General features: G+C 44.6%; 2 protein-coding genes across 3 annotated transcripts in view; both read left to right on the forward strand.

Moving 5' to 3' along the window:
• LOC117354585 (oocyte zinc finger protein XlCOF6-like) overlaps positions 1–24,136 on the forward strand; it is a 100,049-nt gene that overhangs the window by 68,542 nt on the left and 7,371 nt on the right. The gene's annotated exons all lie outside the window — the stretch shown is intronic.
• Positions 1,061–22,452, forward strand: LOC117354586 (protein ZNF783-like). 2 transcript variants are annotated; one of them, XM_033932359.1, is made up of 4 exons: positions 1,061–1,466; positions 1,922–2,048; positions 13,753–13,869; positions 21,673–22,452. In XM_033932359.1, exons 1-4 carry the CDS (start codon positions 1,443–1,445, stop codon positions 21,774–21,776), a joined length of 372 nt encoding a protein of 123 aa, XP_033788250.1. In that variant the 5' UTR covers positions 1,061–1,442; the 3' UTR covers positions 21,777–22,452. The 2 variants fall into 2 exon arrangements, with proteins under 2 accessions (XP_033788250.1, XP_033788249.1); XM_033932358.1 differs by having other exon boundaries at positions 1,065–1,466; positions 13,750–13,869.

Here is a 24,136-nt window from a genome sequence, read left to right on the forward strand (position 1 = left end):
CAATAGGAAGCGATGCCCAGACTGCAGTAATCAGAATAGAGGGAGCTGCTGGACTGCACAAAGGGTGCTGAAGGGAAGTTGAGAAAGAGGGGGAGGGGAGAGAGTTACAGACGCTGAAGAGAAATGGGGAGGAAAGGGTGGGGAGCAGATGCTGCATGGAAGTGGGTAGGAGAGAGGGGAAAGAAGAGGGGAGCAGATGCTGAAGGGAACTGGAGAGAAAGGGATGCACAGACATTAGATGGAAATGTAGAGGAGAGACGGTGGGGAAAAATAAAAAAGACACTTGTTGGATTGGGGGAGACATATACCAGATCTGAAGGGAAGAAAGTTGAAGAGAGATAGGGAAAATTATTGAAATACATGTAAAAGATATGTAAACCACTGAGATTTCTGTACGATTCAGCAGTATATCAAATTTGAATAAACATAAACATGCTAAAAAGCACCTGGGAGAGGGAGTGAGAGATGGAAGGGAGAGGCAGAGTTTCTGGTACAGCAGATGCCATATGGAAGAGGCAAAGAGAATGCAGGCAGTGAATGGCAAGAAGAGGAGGAAAGCAGAAACCAGACAACAAAAGGTAGAAAAAAAAAATTATTTTTATTTTTTTGCTTTAGGATAAAATAGTATTGTAGCTGTGTTGATTAACATTTATAAACAAAGTCCTGCCAACTCAAGATCTCCTCTAGTTCAGCAGAATATTGTACAGAATATTAAACTAAGCTAAGCCTTAAGTTTATATACCGCATTTTCTCCATAAAGATATTGTTTCTTTTTATACTTTAATAAAATAAGTTCAGTATGAAACTATTTGAGGATTGTGGGGATGGAATCAGATGGTTTACAGGGCCTGAGCTTGCACGGATGGAGATGGGAACAAATTTTCCGTCCCCTGACATTCTCTGTCTTCCTCTCCCTGCCCCAGAATTATTCTGACCAATAAGAGCCAGAATGAGATAAAACTCCTCCCCCTATCAGTGTTAGTGGGCGGATCCCTTTAACTACACCAGCTCTTTTCTGACCAATCAGCACTGAAAGGGGTGGAGCTGAGTAGAAAACACCGGGACCCAGATGCTGCAAAGGATTCCCTCCCAGTAAGACTCTTAAAGCAGCCTCAGTGGCACAGAAACTTCTCTGCAAACGCCTTCGTATTCTAATGAACTTTCCTTGTGACGCACGAAAGAGAATGTCTCGCCCCCATCTGCCATGAAATGCTTCCTGCGCTGGGTGTTGTACAGTACTCGCGTCTCTCGATCAGTGTGAAGCCCCGCCTCCTTTTGTGACCTCATCAGCCTGCGCCCAAAAGGAAACGAGCTTCAAAGCTCCAAATCTCACTTCCTGTCCTCTTGTTCCTTTTTCCGACACTGCAAGAAATAAACCCTCGACCAGAGAAAGAGCCCCACATTCATTTCTAATCCTGCAAACTACAAAAGCAGAGAGCAAAATGCCTGCAGGAACTTCTGCCCAGGTGGGAGACTCCCCCAACTCCTTCTGCCCTGGGATGTTGCAGAGTCAGTCCTGGGGCTGAGGAAAATCACTTTGGGACCCCCCTGAGGGGAAGGAGAGAGATCAGGAGTCTCAAAGGGAGATTTTGGCTGTAACTGGTTTTTCCTGCTATAGTCCTGCTTTGGGACTGTCAATTATGTGGCTGCAAATTATATACACAGAGAAATCTCTTCCTCTGCCCTAATGAGAGCTCTCCTGAAATCTAACCCTCCTCTGGGGTTGTGTTACAAATATGTCCCTCTGTAATGCTCAGCCCCAGCACTGGGAGGTCTCCTGAAATGTAACCCTGTTCTGGGACTCTGTGTTATGTAATTGCAAATTATGTATACCCGGCATAATTTCCTCCTCCCCAATGAGCGCCAGCCCTGGGAGGCCTCTTTCTGAAAGTGCTGAGTGTGTTTCTGATTTGTATTTCAGATGCAGGTGACATTTGAGGAGGTCGCTGTCTCTTTCTCCCAGGAGGAGTGGGAGTATTTAGATGAAGAGCAGAAGGAGCTCTACAGGGAGGTGATGAAGGAGAATTATCAGACCCTGATCTCTTTAGGTAAGAGATAAAAATCACATGTTTATTAGCAGTAGTGGGCCATCATTATAAGGATAATTTTGATTATGTTTCTCTCGTGTGATGAAAACAAATGAGACCATGAGATCTTGTTGTCCTTCATGTTGAGGGCTATAACTGGGCAGTGGTAGCATGTTGCACGGAAGGTGAGAAAAAGTTCAGTGTCTAATTATAACAGGAAATGGTAGTAGAAGTTGCTTTAGAGCAGTGGTCTCAAACTCGCGGCCCGCCAGGTACTATTTCGAGGCCCTCGGTATGTTTATCATAATCACAAAAGTAAAATAAAACAGTTTCTTGATCATACAACTCTTTAGCTATAAATTACAATATTATTATTACAACAGCCAAATGGAAAGATTTTTAAACTATAGAGTTTTACCTCATGCAAAATTGTCATTTCTTTAATAAGACATTAACTATTTTTTTTTCTGAGGCCCTCCAAGTACCTACAAATCCAAAATGTGGCCCTGCAAAGGGTTTGAGTTTGAGACCACTGCTTTAGAGTAAATTTGTGGGCTGCTCGCCCCTTACAGAGGAGTGAAAGTAGGAAGCCAGTCACCCAATTAACGCTAGATTTCTGGGACAAAGTGGGGGATGCACTGTTAGATGACAACTGCTATTCTGGATTGATGACCATTAGACGTAATCCAAAATTTGTGCTTGGGATTATGTTTAGGGAGTTTAACAGTTGGGAAGCAAAGTGGTCAAATGAATACAGACAAGGGAACTCCAAGGAAATTTGGAACTTGAGGGAACAGTATGGTCTGAAACTGCTACTTTGTATCCTCTCTTTACAAGTGAGTATTATATAAAGAGTGACATGTTTAGAAAGCCACTAAAATTGAGGAAATCATGGAAAGGGAAGATGGGATAAAGGGATGAAGAATGGACTATAAGATACTCTAGAGCAGTGTTTTTCAACCTTTTTTGGGCAAAGGCACACTTGTTTCATGAAAAAAATCACGAGGCACACCACCATTAGAAAATGTTAAAAAATTTAACTCTGTGCCTATATTGACTATATATAAAGTAATTCTCTTGAATAGGAATCAAATAAACACAAATAAAGTATTTTATAATTACTTTATTATGAAATATTTAGTAAACAGAATAGTGAAAAATTATAAAATACTTTATTCAGTGCGAAACCTGGGCCTGTTTGGCTGAACACAAAGCTGATATTCTGGCTGGAATCGAAGAAAGACACACACGTAGCTCTTCGTCAACAGCTCTCAGTCTCTCTCTGTATTTGGTTTTTATAGCATACAAAAATAGACAAATATACCCTCCATCCTTTTTATTAAACCACAATAGCAGTTTTTAGCGCAGGGAGCTGCGCTGAATGCCCAGCGCTGCTCTTGATGCTCATAGGCTCCCTGCGCTAAAAACCACTATTGTGGTTTAGTAAAAGGTGACCATATTGTAAAATATAGACAGCAGATATAAATTCAGAACTGTGCATAGTAAGTGAAGGGAAGTTTTCATCTCTGGGAATTTACCCAGTTAACTATTAAGTTATTTGGGCAAATTCCTTTGAAAACTGTGGTAATACTGCCTCCACTTTGCTAAATTTAAAATAAAATCATTTTTCCTACCTTATCTGGTGATTTCTGGTTGCACTTTCTTCTTCTGACTGTGCATCCAATCTTTCTTCCCTTCTATCAGCCTGTATGCTTTCTCTCCTCCACACCTCATTCCCTCCCCCAACTTTTTCTTCCTCTCTCCCTGACCTTTCTTTCTTTTTTTCTGTTTCTCTTCTTTCCTTCAGTTTCCCTGCCTGCCCCCTTTCTTTCTTTCTCCCTGCCGTTCCCCAAGCCACTGCCACTGCCGCTGCCATCGGGGAACAGGACCCACCAATGGATAACAGGCCCCAAAGCCGACGCCGACGCATGCTCTCCCTGACGTCAATTCTGCAATCGGAGAGGAAGTTCCGCCCAGCCAGGCAGCGATTGGCTGGCCCGAACTTCCTCTCCGACTGCAGAAGTGACGTCGGGGAGAAGAAGACTTATCGGCTCGATAGATTAGATCGCCAAGACAAAGTGAGTCCTGGGTGATCGACTCACTTTGCCTTGGCGAGCTACTGGCGCCCCTGCCTCGGGCCCCCTGTCAGCTCCGGGCCCCTGAATGCAGGACTGGTAGTACTGCCCTGATGGCGGCCCTGTGGCACACCAGGCAACATCTCGCGGCACACTAGTGTGCCGCGGAACAGCGGTTGAAAAACACTGCTCTAGAGAACTTATGTTACCATTTCTGAAGCTGTATCAGAGGGCAGATGGAAGATGTTGGAAGGACTACAAAGGTAATGGGGATTTTTATCATTTGTAGTGAACATGTAGTAAAGCATGCAAGTATTGGTCTTCAGTAGTTAAAACGGGTTCAAGAGTGGGAAACGGGGCACAGACTGAGAAGACCAACTAAATATTGCAGGTTATTATCTTGTGGAAGCTAGAGCTGAGAAGGAACAAGTTCCCCTTTTAGGAGGGAGTGTTGAGGAAACTGCAGATCTCATGGATGGCTAAAATTGCAGCTGTGAAGCAACAGATCTAATTGAATCTTTAATTTAGGGACAGCACTATATATATATAGGTTTAAGGTGATTTACAATGTAAAGAGACCATGTAGAACATAGGGAGCTTATAGTGGTCAGTTAAAATCTGCTAAACAAGACACGAATGCTCATGTCATAACACGGGGCCTTGCTCTTTTCTGCCGGTGTTAGCAATTACATACTGTATAGAGTTATACAAGATATACAATACACTCAGTTATTCAATACAATGCCAGTTCTTGATATAGTCAGTTGTACAGTATGAGGATGTTGTTGCGTGGATGATCCTGACGGTTTATGGCACAGAAATGTTATCAGTTTTTTTCTGAATTTTAAGATGAGAAACCGGGGATAGTATGAAGAGTGGAAACAGGTGAAGAGAAAGGAAAAGTTAAATTTCTCAGGGCACACAGCGAGTACAGCCTGATTCAGAGATTTTGGAGGTCTCCAAAAGTGGGTTTTGAACAGTTTTGGAGTAAGACCTAGTACCCACACCCCTAAAAAACTTAAATTACTGCTTGGATTTTTCTCCAGATTTGAATTTAAAGATATTTTATGCCTTTATAAGCTTAGTTTTGGCAAGGACTCCCCAGGGCAGGGTACTTCAAATTTATGCCTTATTTGCGACGGATGTCTGTCCGGTGAGAGACCGTGTTCAGGTGCGATGTGGAAAGGGGATGAAATTTCATCAGCCAATGTTCCCTCAACCCCTCAAAGGGGTTCTGATACCATTCCAGACAAGAAAGAGATGCCTTCTGCTCCATTGCCAGTGTTTGTGCCGCCTGTGTGAATCCCTCTGTTGCAGGATATAGGTCTAAAGCCTGGTCTTCCCATGGCTTCTCCATCAATTGCTCTGTTTTGGCGCAGATGCCTATGATACTCTGACCATGTCTTTACCGATGCAGGCTGGTATTTCTTCCACGGGGGACATTGTCTCTCTCACAGATAGCTGTGATCAGGATCCTAGTGGTCTCCAGGATCTCAGGGAGGATCCTGCAGTGTGCCCACACACCTGGTTGATCTAATCTTGGAATCTGTCCAGGAGAAGTTGGCCTGTGACTAGTCTGCTGTGGCGTCCTGTTCTCTCATGAGTGACGAGAAGCCGCAGACTGTTTCTTTTCCGGACCATCCTGATATTGTCGAGATGCTCACAGGTATCTGGAAAGTGTCGGAGAGTCCCTGAACTGTGCTAGGACCATGTCCAGACTTTATCCATTGGCAGACACCTTCAACTCACGTTTTGCGTCCCTGAAGGTTGGTTCCTTGGTGGCACAGGTCAGTAAGCACACTTCTCTGTCCGGGACTGCAGGGTAGATTTTATCCTTAAGCGTCTATCCGACTCAAGAGTGGCCTCTTCCTTTGTGGCCAGAGCATGTCATACTAAGCTCCGCCATGATCCAGATACTATTGTGATCCAGGATCTTGTTTTTCTCACCTCTGGTGTGGATTATATACTCTGTACAAAATCTTCAAGGTCTTCATTAAGCTCTCCGCCTACTCCATTTTGGTGCATAGGATGTTTTGGAGTCGGCAGTGGTCCGGTGTAGTGCTGCCCGATTCACGATTCGAATCAGGTGAATCGATTCAAATCGATTCAATTTAAAAGAAAACCAGCCTCCCGATTCAATGGCCGACCCTTCCTCCGTGTCTTCCTAAAGCAGGAGCTGCAGAGCTGCCTTTTGCTGGCCATCCACTGCGGCTCCTGCTTGAGGGGGGAGGGTCAGTCAGAAAGGCCTCCCCCAGTTTTCTGCTCTTGCCTTCCCCAGTTTCTCCACTCTTACCTCCCCCAGCTTCCCTGCTCTTGCCTCCACCAGCTTCCCCACTCTTACCTCCTGTAGACTAATAGGGCAGCCTGCAGGCTCGCTAGTGTTTTAGAGATCCCTGCAGCTGCCCATGATCCTCAGCAGCACATTCTCTCTGCCGCGATCCTGCCCCTGCTCTGATGCAAGACCATAAGGTGGATTCAGCCTTTCACATCAACCAGGAGGTGTGGCTCCCATCTTTTACCTCCTCTGGGTCTCAGGAGCAGGACCGGGTGTTGCAGTCCCTGGACGTGCACAGGGTTTTGTTAGGCTACCTGGAGGTCACAAATAATTTGGGTCTCCAAATATTTGTTTGCTGTTGTGGGTCTGGCCTGCAGGGGCAGGTCGGCGTCTAAGGCTATTATTTATAGATGGATTTGTAGAGCTATTTCTTCTGCCTACATTGCAGCCGGCAAGAAGCCCCCTCTTTCTGTGCAGGCTTATTCTACTAGAGGCACGTCCTCGTCTTTTACTGAATCATCAGGTGATTTCTTTGGAGGATATTGCGGACTGTTACCTGGTCTTCGCTGCAAACCTTTATAGGATTGATGTGGCAGCCAAGCAGGATGCTGTTTTTGGTTCCTCTGTTTTGGCAGCGGTCTCATCAGTCCCACCCTGATTTTATGGGACTGCGCTGTTACAACCTGCTTGTCCAGGAATAAAGTGGGATTTTACAAGAACGAAAGATTAGGTTCTTACCTTTACTAATCTTCTTTCTTGTAAATCCTACACTTTATTCCTGGAGCCTGCCCAGGACATTGCTGATTCACCAATCATCTGCCTTGACCAGTACTGGTAAGCTGAATTTCTGACCAGCCTTTTGAAGAATGCTATCTGACTATGTTTAGCACTTTGCCCTGGGGTTTCTAGTGCCCCTTTCATCAGTGCAGGGGAGGGGCTGAAGACTCTGAATAATTGAGGCTTCCTATAAGCTGTCTGGTGAGTATGGATAAACAAAACCACTTGTCAAAGAATAAAATGTGGATTTAAAAAGAAAGAAGATTAATAAAGGTAAGAACCTAATCTTTCATTGCAATCGCACCTGTGAGTCTATATTAATAACAGAAAACTCAGCTTTAGACACTCTGACATTAGGTTCTGCTAGCTTTACTGGAGACTGATTAACAAAGCATACTGCTAGACACCTCTAGAGGTGGAAGGGCATAGTATGTCCAGTTTGCTCATGCTATTCACATTCCCCAAACTTTTGGGTAGCATCTCGTATTAAAAATCTCTGAAGCATCCACAGGTTATAGAGGCAGACAGGAGCCCAGGACAAAGATACGGTAGATTCTGGTATTTTCCACACTAGCAGACTATTCACATCTCAGGTTCCGATTGGTGGTGATTTTTCACTTTGTATCTGATGAAAGTCTCATCTACAGTATTGATAGGATACAGGCTGCAAAAAGATGCCAAGAAATAACCTAATTAAAATGGAAAAGTAATCCTTATCCCAGGACAAGCAGGCAGCTATTCTTGACTGATGGGTGACGGCACCGACGGAGCCCCGGTACGGACACTTTTAGAGTGATTGCACTCTAAGAACTTGGAAAGTTCTGGATACCGCACCGCGCATGCGCGAGTGCCTTCCCGCCCGACCCCGGCGCGTGGTCCCTCAGTTTTCTAGTTTCCGCGGAGCTAAGAAGACGCGTTCACTTCAACGGCCGTTGAAGAGATTTTTTCACGCCTTCCCGCTCGCGTAAACCCCCCTTTTTATAATATAGTTTTCTTTATTTCTTTATTTCTTTTCTTATTTTCTTAAAATAAAATAAAAATAATAATTTTTTCTCCTCTTTTTCGTTTCGGCCCGGCGGGGCCTGTTGCCACGATCGAAGCCTCGGCTTTCGATTTGGCAGAGGCTGTTTTCCCGTTCATGCCCCCTCAGCCCGGTTTTAAAAAGTGCCAGCGGTGCGCTAGACCAATTTCGCTGACAGACCCCCATAACTGGTGTCTGCAGTGTCTTGGTCCTGACCATCGAGCATCTTCTTGCTCCCGCTGTGCAACTTTAAAAAAGAGGACCCTCAAAAACCGCCAAATCCAGCAGCGGATCCTTTTCGGTGCCGAGATGTCCGACTCCGCAACTCCGGCACCGACATCTGTTCCACAGTCGGCTCCGACTTCGTCGACACCGCGTGATTCGACGCCGGTATCGCATCCCACAGGTAAGCCGGCTAAGAAGCCTTCCCCGTTGGAGCGTCCTCCGGTCTCTACAGCAGTGAGCCCAATCCTGCCGACCTCGAGGCGCCCACGGAAGCGCTCCGCTCCGATCGAAGTTAGTCCCTCGACATCGGGCTCTTCTTCGGAGTGTCGAGCGGCACCCAAGGCACCGCAGAAGAAAAAAGCGGTGCCGGTGCCATCCTTGGACGAGCGCATCGCCGCCGTTCTGCAGGTTCAGCTTAAGGATCAACTTCAAAAGCTGTTTCCTGCTCTCTTGACCCCGAACCTTCCAGTTCCAGTTCGGTCGGAGCCTCCGGTACCGATAGAGGAACGCCCTCTCTTATCGGCATCCAATTTATCGGTACCGGCACTTACCACATCGTCATCGATGCCGGTTCTAGCTCCTGAACCTAGGTCTCAGCACCAGGCGGTACAGACCACGGTACCGATACATCAGGTTGCATCGCCTGGTACCGTCTCTATGAGATCGGGCAAATCTACACATAAATCCCGACACGTAGAGCCCTCCACACCTGAGTCTCGACACCACTCTCAGGTTAGAGACCCTGATTTGTGGGGAGATTCAGAAGAGCCCTTCCTATCTGAAGGAGAATGCTCTTCCGATGAGGAGGAACACCTGGTGGCAGACCCTCCTTCTAAACAGGATTCCACCTCTTTTACCTCCTTTTTGAAGGAGATGTGTGAATCCCTGTCAATTCCCTTGGAGGCTGAATCCAAGAAGTCCAAAGCATTCCTTGATGCTCTGGATTTTGACCAGCCTCCAAGGGAATTCCTTAAACTTCCTCTCCATGATATTTTACGAGAGACATTTTATAAAAACCTTGAAACTCCCCTGACTGTGCCAGGAGCTCCTCGTAAGCTGGACTCTCTATACAGGGTAATCCCCATTCCTGGGTTTGACAAGCCCCAGCTCCCACATGAATCTCTTTTGGTAGAGTCTACATTAAAGAAATCAACGGGGGCTAATGTGTATGCTTCAGTCCCTCCTGGCAGAGAAGGGAAATCTATGGACAAATTTGGCAAACGGCTTTATCAAAATGCCATGTTGGCCAATAGATCAGGAAACTATGCTTTTCATTTTTCTTTTTATTTAAAGCATTTGGTCCAGCAGTTGTCTTCATTTGAACAATTCCTTCCTGATCGTAGAAAACCTTCTTTTCATTCCTGTGCTTCCTCTCTCCTTCAGTTGAGGAAATTTCTTGTCAGGTCAATTTATGACACCTTCGAATTGACTTCTAGAGCCACGGCTATGTCAGTGGCTATGCGCAGGTTGGCATGGCTCAGGGTCTCAGAGCTAGAGGTGAACCACCAAGACCGTCTAGCAAATGCTCCTTGTCTGGGGGATGAGCTGTTTGGAGAATCCATGGATTCAACAACACAAAAACTGTCGGCTCATGAAACCAGATGGGATACTCTTTTAAAGAATAAAAAGAAGACTCCCCCTGCTAGACCGTTTCGCCAACAATCGGCATACCAACGCCGATTTGCTGCTCGGCCTTTACCTCAGCATTCCCAACAACCTAGGCGTCAGCGACAGCAGCAACAACGTCAACCACCTAGGCAAAATCAGCAACAACAGGTGAAACCTCCTCCACCTCAAAAGTCTACTCAACCCTTTTGACGTGTTTCTCCAGAACATAGCCATTTTGCCTCCGTCAGTTCAACTTCCCCTACCCATTGGAGGCCGTCTCACTTATTATCTCAGCCGTTGGGAGAACATAACATCCGATCAATGGGTTCTCAACATCATCCGCCACGGCTACTCTCTCAACTTCCAAACACTTCCATCTCAAAGTCTACCAAGAGAGTCTGCTTTGAACACTCCCCAGGCTTCTCTCCTTATTCAAGAGGTTCAATCTCTTCTTCTTCTAAACGCTATCGAAGAGGTTCCTCTGGACCAGAAGGGGCAGGGGTTTTACTCCCGTTATTTTCTGGTTCCAAAGAAGACAGGAGATCTCAGACCCATCTTAGATCTTCGAGATCTCAACAAATGTCTGGTCAAGGAAAAATTCAAGATGCTCTCTCTGGCCACTCTTTACCCTCTTCTCAATCAAGACGACTGGCTATGTTCCCTCGACCTCAAAGAGGCATACACTCATATTCCAATCCATCTAGCCTCCAGGCAATACCTCCGCTTCATGATCAACAACTGTCATTACCAGTACAAAGTTCTCCCCTTCGGTCTTGCCTCATCTCCACGAGTATTCACCAAGTGTCTAATTGTGGTAGCTGCTTACCTACGCTCCCATCACCTTCAGGTGTTTCCTTACCTGGACGATTGGTTGATAAAGGCCGACTCATCTCAAACAGTTCTCCTGGCCACCAATCAAACCATCTTGTTCTTACAGCTTCTGGGGTTCGAGATCAATTTTCCCAAATCTCATCTACTCCCCACTCAACGACTTCAATTCATTGGAGCGGTGCTGGACACAGTCCTCATGAGAGCATTCCTACCGTCCAACCGTCTTCAAACCCTCCAATCTCTGTGTCAGCAGGTACTTCCACGACGTTCCATCTCTGCCAAACAAATGATGATACTCTTGGGTCACATGGCATCCACAGTCCATGTCACCCCCCTCGCACGTCTTCACCTGCGCATTCCTCAGTGGACCCTTGCTACCCAGTGGTCACAAGCGACGGATCCTTGCTCACGGCACATATCTGTGACATCATCTCTTCGTCAGTCTCTACAATGGTGGTTGATATCCTCAAATCTCTCCAGAGGTCTTCTATTCCATCTACCTCCTCATCAACTGATCATCACCACAGATGCCTCCCCTTATGCCTGGGGAGCTCATTTGAACGAATTCCAAACTCAAGGTCTTTGGACAGTGCAGGAAATGACACATCACATCAATTTCCTAGAACTCAGAGCGATGTTTTATGCCCTCAAGGCTTTCCAACATCTTCTCTATCCTCAGGTCCTTCTGTTGTGCACAGACAATCAAGTGGCCATGTACTACATCAACAAACAGGGTGGGACAGGCTCTCGCCTCTTGTGCCAGGAAGCCCAGAAGATTTGGACTTGGGCCACAGATCACCATCTCTTTCTGAAAGCGATTTACATTCAGGGAGAGCAGAATTACTTAGCGGACAAGCTGAGCAGAATTCTCCAACCTCACGAATGGACACTCGATCCCTTAACTCTTCAGTCCATCTTTGCTCAGTGGGGCACTCCTCAGATCGACCTTTTCGCAGCTCCTCAAAATTACCAGCTGCCTCTCTTCTGCTCCAGACTATACACTCCTCACCGTCTGGCAGCGGATGCATTTCTCCTCGATTGGTCCAATCTATTCCTGTATGCCTTTCCTCCGCTGCCTCTCATGTTACGAACATTGTTCAAGCTCAAGAGGGAAGGAGCCACCATGATTCTGATTGCCCCACGGTGGCCCAGACAGCATTGGTTCTCCCTTCTACTTCAACTCAGTTCCAGGGAACCTTTTCTGCTTCCACTGTTTCCTTCTCTGCTTACGCAACAACAGGAGACTCTTCTACATCCCAACCTCCAGTCTCTGCACCTGACAGCTTGGTATCTCTCGGGCTGACTTCACAGGATTCTCTTCTATCTCAGCCCGTTCGTTCTATTCTGGATGCTTCCAGGAAACCAGCCACTCTGCAATGTTACCATCAAAAGTGGACACGGTTTTCATCCTGGTGTCTTCTTCATCATCATGATCCCACGTCCCTTGCAGTGGAGACCCTTTTGGACTATCTACTTTCTTTGTCTAACTCTGGTCTCAAAACTACCTCCATCAGAGTCCATCTCAGTGCTATTGCTGCATTTCATGAGCCCATCCAGGGAAAACTCCTTTCAGCTCATCCCCTAGTCTCTAGATTCATGCGAGGTCTTTTTAATGTGAAACCACCTCTAAAAGCTCCTCCTGTGGTCTGGGATCTTAATGTGGTTCTCTCTGCTTTGATGAAGCCTCCTTTTGAACCCTTAGCTACTGCCGCTTTCAAGTTTCTCACTTGGAAGGTACTTTTCCTCATTGCTATCACCTCTGCCAGGAGGGTCAGTGAGCTCCATGCACTGGTTTCTGACCCACCTTTTACAGTCTTTCATCACGATAAGGTGGTTATGCGTACACATCCAAAGTTTCTCCCAAAGGTTGTCTCTGAATTCCATCTCAACCAATCTATTGTACTGCCTGTTTTCTTTCCAAGACCTCACACTCACTCTGGTGAACAGGCTCTTCACACTTTGGACTGTAAGAGGGCTTTAGCTTACTATTTAGACCGTACTAAACCCCACAGATCTTCGCCCCAACTTTTCTTATCTTTTGATCCTAATAAGTTGGGACGCCCTGTTTCTAAACGTACGCTATCTAATTGGCTCGCAGCGTGCATTTCATTCTGCTACTCTCAATCCGGACTGGCACTGGAAGGTTCTGTCACGGCCCATAGAGTTAGAGCTATGGCAGCATCTGTAGCTTTCCTCCGCTCCACGCCTATTGAGGAAATCTGCAAAGCTGCTACTTGGTCCTCAGTTCACACTTTTACATCACATTATTGTCTGGATACATTCTCCAGACGGGATGGTCACTTCGGCCAATCTGTTTTGCAAAATTTGTTTTCCTAATGGCCAACCTTCCCACCATCCCTCCTTTTGTTAGCTTGGAGGTCACCCATCAGTCAAGAATAGCTGCCTGCTTGTCCTGGGATAAAGCACAGTTACTTACCGTAACAGGTGTTATCCAGGGACAGCAGGCAGATATTCTTGCGTCCCACCCACCTCCCCGGGTTGGCTTCTTAGCTGGCTTATACTAACTGAGGGACCGCGCGCCGGGGTCGGGCGGGAAGGCACTCGCGCATGCGCGGTGCGGTATCCAGAACTTTCCAAGTTCTTAGAGTGCAATCACTCTAAAAGTGTCCGTACCGGGGCTCCGTCGGTGCCGTCACCCATCAGTCAAGAATATCTGCCTGCTGTCCCTGGATAACACCTGTTACGGTAAGTAACTGTGCTTTACTGCACTAGTTGAAGATAATCTCTGAAATTCTGATTCTTTGCTGAAGTTTGCATATATTGAAATGAGGTGATAATACATTGAACTATTTAGAGTGGGATTAAAGATGAGTAAAGAGGATTTATGTTACTTTTTATGAGGTATAATAATTTTGAGAAAATTAATTGAATGCAATTTTCTTACCCCAGCAGCAGGTTCTCTAACCGTCACCCCTAAGATTATATCCCACATCGAACGAGGGGAAGAGCCATACATCAGGGGTGAGCCTGGATCAGAGGAAAGAGAAATTGGGAAAAGCAGCTCCCCAGGTGAGTGGAGTAATAAGAGGGACTGGGGTAAAAATGTCTAATCTAATCTAAACTTCCATTTGTGCGTCGCACATACTTATACAGGCTCAAGGCGACAGATCAAGGAGGAAGGGGGAAAGTTGTAGGGAAGGGGGGTATGGAGAAATAAGAGAGGGGACCCAGAAGTAGGGGGGAGTTATACAGAAACTAAGACAGTTAGTTGTCAAAGAGGTGAGTCTTCAGTTTTTTTCTGAATGTAGTGCAGTTTGTCTCTGTCCTAATAACTTCCGGTAGGTCATTCCAGGTTTTTACACCCAGATAAGTTAGCATAGAGTTGAAAATTTGCTCGTAGTGGAGGTTTTTTGTGAATGGTAGATTTAGTTGGATTCTGTTAAGGATTCTTTTTGAAGTTGACCAAACATTAGAGAATAATTGGATATGAGGGGCTGCTGAGTTTCCGTATGGAATCTGGTGTAGGATACAAGACGATTTGAAAATTATTCAAGATGTTATTGCAAGCCAATGTAATTGCCTGATGAAGGTTGTGATTGAGTCAAATTTCTTTAATTTGTAGATTAGTCTAACTGCTGTGTTCTGGATGAGTTGTAGTTCGTGGATGAAAAAGGTGTTGATGCCAAGGTAGGCAGATTTGCAATAGTCCAATTGAGCAAGGACCATTATCTGAACGATCAGAGCCAAGTGGTGTGGGTGAAAGTATGATCTTGTGAGTCGCAGTTGACGCATAGTATAGATGGTCTTTTTCCGAAGGTTAGATATTTTCCGAAGGTTAGATATTTATGGTTCCATTGGAAGAGTGAGTTTAGGTATGACATTCTGTTGTGCGGTGTGGAAACCAATGGTTTTGGTCTTAGTGGCGTTCAGTTTCAGCTTGTTGTTCGTTGTCCAGGTTTGAAATTTATCTATATTGTTTGAGATTTTTTTGGCAATATTAGGATGGTTATGGGAATGAGGAGGAGGATGTTGTCGGCATACAACAGTACCGTTTCATCTTCCATTTTGATGTGACCCAGCGAGCTCATGAATAAATTGAATAGGATTGGGGATAATGGGGAGCTTGTGGGACGCCACAGAACGCCTTCCAAGGGTTGGAGTATGATTCTTACCTTTTGACTATATATTCACGATTTTGTAGGAAGTCGGCAAACCAATTCAGTACAGTTCCTGTTATACCGATTTCCGATTGCCTTCTATAGACACCTTTTGTAGGGAAAGCACTGGGGGTTCTGCCCCTTTATAGATAAGGATCAGTCACTTGACCTGTAAGGGAAGGCTTAACCTATGGGCCACACAATGTAAGCTCTGGAAAGGTGGAGGGAAGGTGTTTATCTTTAACTTCACATGTCAGAAATCTTGAAGCTCAAAACCGTGTTGTGAGGGAGTCAGAAGGAAGGTGTGTTTTGTGGTGCCAGATCCTGGGTTGTGACTGGGTCTCTGTGTGCAGAAGCTTGGGAAACAGTAGGGTCTCTGGATGTCCAGCTGGCTGGCATAAATGCGAAGACCTAAATGTGTCACTTTAATACATCACTTAGCGTAATATTTGCCTCTTTTTCCTCAGTGTGACTTAGATGCCCTTTCTTCACTTAATTGACTTATACAAAGTTAATCTTATTATGCTCAGTAAACCTTTCCATATCAATATTCCATACAGATCCCAGATTACGACCAGGATAATGTTAGCAGAGCCTTTTTGCTGTCAGTAGGTGGTCACCCAGATCTCTTCTGAATATTGCTGGTAAATCCCAGTTCCACTCAGCCTGGACTATTCCTGCCATAACCAGATAATGCTGAGGTGGTATGTCCATATTTTTAGTGGCACTAGCGGGATAAGTACTGCTGGAAATCAAGTTTCAAGTTTAATAAGTCTTGATATATCACCCAGTGAGAGACCTTTCTGAGCAGTTTACAATAGAACTTTAAAATCACTCAGAAAATTGGAAGAAAATATATCTGGGGATAGAAAAGAGTAGAATGCATTTTAGATTACTTGGCAACAGGACTTGGTTTTCAGTAGGCAGCATAGAGGCATGTTTTTGGTCAAAGGCATCCTCAGATAAGATGATGTCGAGACCTCGTTTGAATCTAATCTTTGATTCTTCAGTGAAAAAGTTGAGGGAAGTGTGTTCCAAAGAGTAGGGCCGTTACATTGAAGATTCGTGACCGTATACAGTCATTGATGTTGCAGAATGAGGGTATAACGAGTAGATTTGAGTAGGCCAAGCAACGAGTCCTAGGACTGTTGGGAATTGGGAATCGGAAGTCAAGAAAGATATGGCCCGGTGAGAGGGACTTGTCTGGGTAAGAGCTTTGTTAACGTAACGAAGGGACGCATTAACCAGCCTATACACACACACACGCATATCAAAAACAGGTCGCACTCCAGAGATGATCATCGGATGGCACCCATAGACCTCTCGGCTTCCAAGTATGTAGTCCAAAGTTGCTCAAACTGTGTCCCCTTTGCTTTCCTCTCCGCTCCCCTCTTTCCTTCCCCACTCCCATCCCTCTCTTTTGCATCTTAAAATCTTCACCAGCACGAGCAGCTTCTCCGGCTGACTGCTCATGCTGCCATTGGCTTGACCTCTGATGTCAATTCCTGGTCCCGCAACCCGGAAGTGATTTCAGAGGGAGCCAGGCTGGGGCGAGCAGCAGGCTAGAGTAATTGCTCGGGCTGGTGAAGATTTTAAAGAAAGATGTGGGGCAGAGAGGTGCCGGTGCCCCCACCAAGACAGCACCTAGGGTGGTACGCCCCCCCCCCCCACATACACTTACTTCTCTACTATGCCCCACAGAACTTGAATGGTGGTGGGCGCGATGAGGGGAGTGTAGCAGTAATTAATTGGGTGTAATAAGCATCTGTAACATGTCTAGGGAAAGGGTCGACCCAAGCTACTAGCCAGGTTCAGATTTATGCAATCTTTTTTTTTTGTTTGTTTTTCAATTTTTATTAGAATTTTATAATGAATACAAAACAATATAATCACCACAAGTACACCACTGCAGAATACTACAGCCACTCAATATAGCATACAAAGTAAATATTTCACTATTATACCCCAATCCCACAACCCATCATATTATAAAATAAAAAGAAAACAAGAAAAACAAAAGAATACATCAACAATATAAAAACTATGTGGAAGTCCCATTGTTGTTTCTTCAAAAAGACTCCCAAACAACCACCCTGCCCCTCCCCCCCAAACCCACCCTCCCACTCAACAGAAAGATAGGATCCAGATTTATGCAATCTTATTAGAATAATGAGACCAGAATAGCTGAAACTGACTTTTTGACATTTTTCATTGATAAAGTGAGTAAAATAGCTGCAGAGTTTAGAGATAAGACGCCACCTTTGAGAGAGGATCACTTGCTGAACGATGGTCTGAGTTCGACTCTGAGAGACAATCGAAACATATTATTTAACAGCTGAATAAGATAGCATGCCCTTTAGACCCTTGTCCGGTTGAGGTTTTTTCAACAATCAGTGAAGCTATTTATTGAACTTAGTGACGAAGTTTCCGCAGAAAGGCATTGTGTCTAAGTCACTAAAGGAACGGTGGTTTGGCCACTCTTGAAGGAAAGAGTAGATGGTAGCCTGTTGCAACATTTTTGTCTGATTTCATCTTTACCCTTTTTATCAAAAGTCTTTGAAAAGATTTTGCTTCACCAACTTCAGGATTTCTTGGAGAAGTCAAACCTTTTGGATAATGGTCAATTTGGATTGCAGATACATCGTTCAACAGAATTATTATTGATTTCAACCTTAGATGTGATCTACAGGGGGCTTGATCAGGGTAAATCATTTTTTATAGTTTTCCTGGATGTCTCCGCTGCTCTCATCAGATTCTTTTACGGAGATTACCGGTATTGGGCATTAGAGGTACTGTATTACAGTGGTTTGCATCCTATTTGTCAGGGAGAATGTTTTGTGTGGAGTTGGAATGGGCACTGGTGACCTGTGGAGTACCTCAGGGATCGGCATTATCGGCTATATTGTTTAATATTTATCTGCTCCCATTAGAAACATAGAAACATAGAAGATGACGGCAGAAAAGGGCCATAGCCCATCAAGTCTGCCCACTCCATTAACCCTCCCCTAAAACCTCCTAAGGGGTCGCTCACAGGTGGTATCACCTCTACACTGCCCTCGTAAAGATCTGACGTGGGCATCCCATTTATTCTTAAAATCTTGTATGCTGCTGGCCGCGATCACCTGCTCTGGGAGTTTGTTCCAATGGTCTACCACTCTTTCTGTGAAGAAGTATTTCCTGGTATCCCCATGAAATTTCCCGCCCCTGATTCTCAGCGGATGTCCTCTCGTGGCTGACGGACCCTTGAAAGAGAAAATGTTGTCTTCCACCTCTATGCGGCCAGTGATGTACTTAAATGTCTCAACCATGTCTCCCCTTTCCCTACGCTCTTCGAGAGAGTATAGCCGCAATCTGTGCAGCCTGTCCTCGTATGAGAAATCCTTAAGCCCCAAGATCATCCTAGTGGCCATGCGCTGAACCGACTCAACTCTCAGTACGTCCTTACGGTAGTGTGGCCTCCAGAATTGCCCACAGTTCTCCAGATGAGGTCTCACCATGGTTCTGTACAATGGCATTATGACCTCCGGCTTCAGGCTAACAAAGCTTCTATGGATACAACCCAGCATTTGTCTAGCCTTGGATGTAGCCTTTTCCACTTGGATGGCTGCTTTCATGTCTTTACTAATGACCACCCCTAAGTCCCGCTCTGCTGCCGTCCTAGCCAAGGTCTCGCCGTTCAGTGTGTATGTTCTGCACGGATTATTGTTGCCAAGGTGCATGATCTTGCATTTTTTCACGTTGAAGCCCAGCTGCCAGGTCGTGGACCAATGTTCCAGTAAAAGTAGGTCTTGCTTCATGCTGTCGGACAAATCATTTCTACTTACAGTGTTACATAGTTTGGCGTCGTCAGCAAACAATGCTATCTTACCTTGAAGCCCCTGGGTCAGGTCTCCTATGAATATATTGAAAAGGATCGGTCCCAGGACCGAACCCTGCGGCACTCCACTGGACACCCTCGACGTTTTGGAGAGGGCACCGTTAACCAACACTCTCTGAAGTCTACCACTTAGCCAGTCAGTGACCCATTGAGTTAGTGTTGCACCTAATCCCATCGATTTCATTTTGTTCAATAATCTACGGTGGGGGACGCTGTCGAAAGTTTTACTGAAGTCCAAATACACGACGTCCAGGGACTCTCCCTGGTCCAGCTTTCTAGTTACCCAGTCAAAGAAGCTGATAAGATTGGATTGGCATGACCTACCCTTGGTGAAACCGTGTTGGTGGGGGTTGCGTAGATTCTCCTCGTTCAGGAAAGTGTATAATTCACGTTTGATTAGTGTTTTCATGAGCTTACTCACAATTGAAGGGAGACTCACCGGTCTGTAATTCTCAGCCTCTGCCCTGCAACCTTTTTTGTGCAGAGGAATGACGTTAGCTGTTTTCCAGTCCAAAGGGACTTTTCCTGTACTCAGGGAGAGGTTGAAGAGTATGGATAATGGTTCCACTAGGATATCACACAGCTCTCTGAGCACCCTGGGGTGCAGATTGTCCGGTCCCATAGCCTTGTTCACCTTGAGTTTTGATAGCTCGCTGTAGACGTCACTGGGTGTAAACTTGTGGTTCAGGAACTGGTCTCCCGAGTTGTGCTTCTCCTGCAACTGTGGGCCGGACCCTGGCCCCTCGCAGGTGAAGACTGAGCAGAAGTACTCATTTAGTAGTTCGGCTTTATCTGTGTCTGACTCTGTATAACTCTCATCAGGTTTTCTGAGGCGTACTATCCCATCCGTGTTTCTTTTTCTGTCACTAATATACCTGAAGAAAGATTTGTCCCCCTTTTTGAGTTCTTTGCTAAGTTTTCTTCTATTCGAAGCTTGGCCTCTTTGACTGCCAGTTTGACAGCTGCTGACTTGGCCGTATATTTTGTTCTAGCCTCTTTTTCCCCCGAGCTTTTGTAGGATATGAATGCACGCTTCTTGTCTTTGACTAGATCTGATATCTCTGTGGTGAACCATTGAGGTCTGTTGTTTCTTCTCCGTTTACTTACTGATCTTATGTAGTGGTTTGTTGCTGTGTGTAAGGTAGATTTCAAGGTTGACCACATATCCTCCACATCATTGGTCATCGCTTGGTATTGCAGTGCTTGATGGACAAAATCTCCCATGCGTTTAAAGTCCGTGCCTCGAAAGTTGAGTACTTTTGTTGTCGTACTTGATCTGGAGAAACCCTTTTTGAGGTTGAACCATATCATATTGTGGTCGCTGGTGGCTAGCTTATCGCCTACCGAGATCTCCGAGACGCTTTCTCCATTGGTGAGCACCAGATCCAGTATCACTTGGGCCCTAGTAGGCTCCAGCACCAATTGCTTGAGTCGTGCTCCCCTTATGGAGGAGAGCAGCCTTCTGCTGCCGCTGGTCGAGAAGTGCAGGCTCTTGAGATAAGCTATAAGTTTTATGCCGACGACCTTCAATTCCTGGTCCCGGTTGAGAATTCAATGCAAGACGCGATTTCACGGTTAGAAAGATGTTTTGATGTAATCAAAGTGGATGGACACTAATCATTAAAATTGACTATGTGTAAAACCGAGACACTTTGTGTAGGTCGCCAGAAACTAGTAGAATTATTTCCATCTGTACTGATTGAGTTTGGATAATAGTTTTTCCGGTATCTAATGAATGCAAATACCTGGAGGTGATATTGGATTCCACTTTGTCTTTTAAGCCACAGATACATGAGCAGTGGTGTCTAAAGCTCTTTTAAAACTTCACTGCTTCGTAAATTAAGAGATTTTCTTGATAAGTGCAATTTTGATTCCTACAGTTGATTATTGTAACGCTGTTTACTTCGGTTTACCAAAAAATTAAATTTGAGCATTACAATTGATAACAGAATGCAGCGGCCCATTTAATTGAGGGGGCTTCAAGATTTGACCATATTACACCAATCTTAATTAAGCTTCACTTGTTACCAGTAGCTGCTCAAATTGAGTTTAAAGTACTTTGTACAATTTCAAACTAAGACAGAGTAAACAGTCATTAGAGATAAGTAATCTTCTTCGTCAATATTTGCTCAGTCGTATATTGCGCTCCAGTGAACAGCAGTGCTTTGAGGTCCCACCTTTGAGGAGACTAGTGTGTCACTAATTGCTCTGATTGCTATGCAGGGCGCCCAGTGGTGGAACGCCTTGCCGCTTGAAGTTAAAGAGGCACCATCTTTATTAAATATTCCGAAATTAATCAAAATAGTATTGTTTGAATGATATTATTCATGCAAGTGAGTATGATTAATATGAGGTATTGCTAGTTCTTATGTCCTCCTCCCCTACTTAGACTACTGTAACTCCCTCTACTGCCGCATCACATAGAAAGACTATAAGAAACTGCAACTACTCAAAAACACAGTAGCAAAGCTGATCCTGCACAAGACAAAATATGAGAGGGCAAGTCCACTACTTAAGGAATTACACTGGCTGCCAGTCAAGGGCAGGGTTCATTTCAAAATTGCATGTATGGTCGATTGTTTAACAAATTCTAAATTCCCAACCTACTTCATCCTCTCTACGGCCCTCTTCTCTACCTTGCCACCATCCCAATTCAAGATTTGAGACTAACTTATACTCTCTTTCCACCTTGTATCCCATGTACTGACAAAATGTATCTTTATTGTAAACCGCTTTGAACTTCACGGTATAGCAGTATATAAGAAATAAAATTATTATTATTATTAAAGCTATACAGTATACGGAGAAAACTTAGCTTGGCTCATTTCTGCTCGCCAGGTCACACAGTCCTTCAATTATTCGAGCACAATTCAACGCTGCAAGCTACCACTTCCTTCCCCGCGCCAGGTACAGAGGAAAGCTCTTTTCGAGACCACTTTTGAGTTCCAAAGACCCAAAATCTGGAACATACTCCCTGGAATGAACTCCCAAGCAGCTTACGCCAACTTCCCACATACTTCCAATTCAGGAAGGCACTGAAGACACATTTATTATCTTTACTGCACTGACTTACAATAACGTACCCATCTGTGTGAAGTCTAATATAATGCAAGCCCCAATGATTCCTAGCCAACATTTGCAGGATACAAGAATAAGTACGGTTTGGTATTTCAGGATTATAGGTTATTCGAGATGTTATTGGATTGTAATTCTCTATGTCTGCATTATGAATGTTTCTCTGTAACTCGCCGAAAATTGCAGGATGTGCGAGCAAGAAATATTTTAAATAAATAAATAATATGAAGATAGAAAAAGATATATTTATGTAGCCAGCTGTAAATAATAAATTAATAATTATTCACAAATATCTCTGTAGATATGTCAGCAAACAACTAGTACATACTGTATTTTTCTCTCCATAAGACACAGCTGACCATAAGACGCACCCACCTGTAGAGGAGGAAAAACTAAGAAAAAAAATTCTGAACCAAATAGTGTGCCCTGTACCTTGTCCCCCCTCTGGTGGTCTAGTAGTAGGCTGGGACAGGGTACAGGTCACGTCTAGTGGTGGGCACGTCTAATGGTAGGCACGTCTAGTGGCAGCCAGCTAGTCCCCAGCCATTGCCAAGCCAGCCAGCCAGTCCCAAGGCAACCAGCCAACCCACCCACCCCAAACCAGCCAGTCCCAAGCCAGCCAGCCCAAAGGCAACCAGCCCACCCACCCCAAGCCAGCCAGCCCTCAGTCAACCCAGCCAGCCCCCAGTCAAACCAGCCAGCCAGTCCCAAGCCAGCCAGCCCAAAGGCAGGCAGGCACCCCCTCCCCCGTACCTTTTTTTGGCATCCTGGTAGTCCAGCGTGCTTTCCTCGCTCCTGCCTGGTTTCCCTGCTCTCTTCCGGCAGCGTTAGCGGCACAGCGGTGCACGAGGCAGATGTGTGCTTTTTGCGTGCCTGCTTGGTCCCTCCCTGCATTCCGAATGGCTGTCTATTAAATTCTATTGCCTACTATTCAAGGCTATTAATGAAGAAAGCCCAACCTACTGGAATAACTGACTAACTCAATCCTCCTCAACCAGGCAAAGGAGAACCCACTCACTATTCACACACCCACTATCCAAAAATGTCAAACGAAAAAAACTATATGACAACCTAATAGCCACCAAAGCAGCTAAACTGGTCAGACAAATCACCATTCTGCTTTCCTCGACCACAGACTATAAAACCTTCAAGAAAGAAACTAAAACCCTACTCTTCAAAAAATACATAAAACCTATTTAACACGACGACTTCCTACCCAAACCCCACCTACCCAAATATGCTTCTAATTACCCAACATTTATCACCTAAAGATCTCGACAACTCGTTGGTAATTCTTATGTAACTCTTATGACATTAATTAGCATTCCCTAGTAGATAGGTGAGGCATATCAAAAGAACCCTAAATGTCCCTAAAATAAGAACCTCAAGATTATTTTCCCTATACCCAGAAGTGCCGGGCATAGTAACCTAGAATTAAATGCATTAAGATGAAGAAGAAATGTCCAGTGCAAACCCAAAAACCCAAATATATGCATAATATGTACAGTTAACTCATGTGAAGGTGATACAAGCAATGAATATGCACAAAACAGATTTTGTCTTCTTTGAGTGTGGTGCAAGGGCCAAGTTCTTAAATTAAATTTAAATCGTTAAAAGAACTTGTGATGTGTCAGCAAATAATCAAAAATATAAATCACTGCCACATGTGGGACAGGCCTATTACCTGCGGCAGGTGTTACAGTACATAAAAATATGGGATAAACAAATAGTTCTTTTCCGAGAACAATGCATGAGACAATAATAAAGAAATAATACAACAGCTAACAGAATATCATAATGGGCCTATTAGATTACGTAATAACACATAATTATATTTCAGAAGTACAATTCAAAGAAGGTAAATTAAGGTATAATGGCAATAAATGTAGAGGATCTTCTGAAGATCTGCAGCGCTACTATAAATAGCTTGCATGGTGTAGGTGTATTTTTTTTTCTTTTTTTGCAGAAAGGTAATCATAACCCAAGTGTTTCTAAACCATAGTTCAGGTTTGTTAAATTTAAAAAAAAAAAAATGGAAAAGCACAACAGTTGCACACTTAAGAGAAAAATGTGAAAATCCAGATAAATTATATAATTAACATTAACACCTAAACAAAGTAAAACCTCTGGACAATAAAGCATCATAGAACATATGAAAACAAGTGTAAAGGAAGGTGTGGACAGGCTGGTAACTTGTGCAAACTCTTCTGACAGTAGATTCTCAACA

This window comes from Geotrypetes seraphini, chromosome 2, assembly GCF_902459505.1.
Source record: "Geotrypetes seraphini chromosome 2, aGeoSer1.1, whole genome shotgun sequence".
In the NCBI taxonomy this organism is placed as follows: Eukaryota; Metazoa; Chordata; class Amphibia; order Gymnophiona; family Dermophiidae; genus Geotrypetes; species Geotrypetes seraphini.

Coding starts and splice junctions, on each gene's coding strand:
- LOC117354586 (XM_033932358.1), top strand. CDS start 1,443: ATGCCTGCAGGAACTTCTGCCCAG. Junction 1,467..1,921: donor CTGCAGGAACTTCTGCCCAG/GTGGGAGACTCC, acceptor TTTGTATTTCAG/ATGCAGGTGACATTTGAGGA. Junction 2,049..13,749: donor TCAGACCCTGATCTCTTTAG/GTAAGAGATAAA, acceptor TTCTTACCCCAG/CAGCAGGTTCTCTAACCGTC.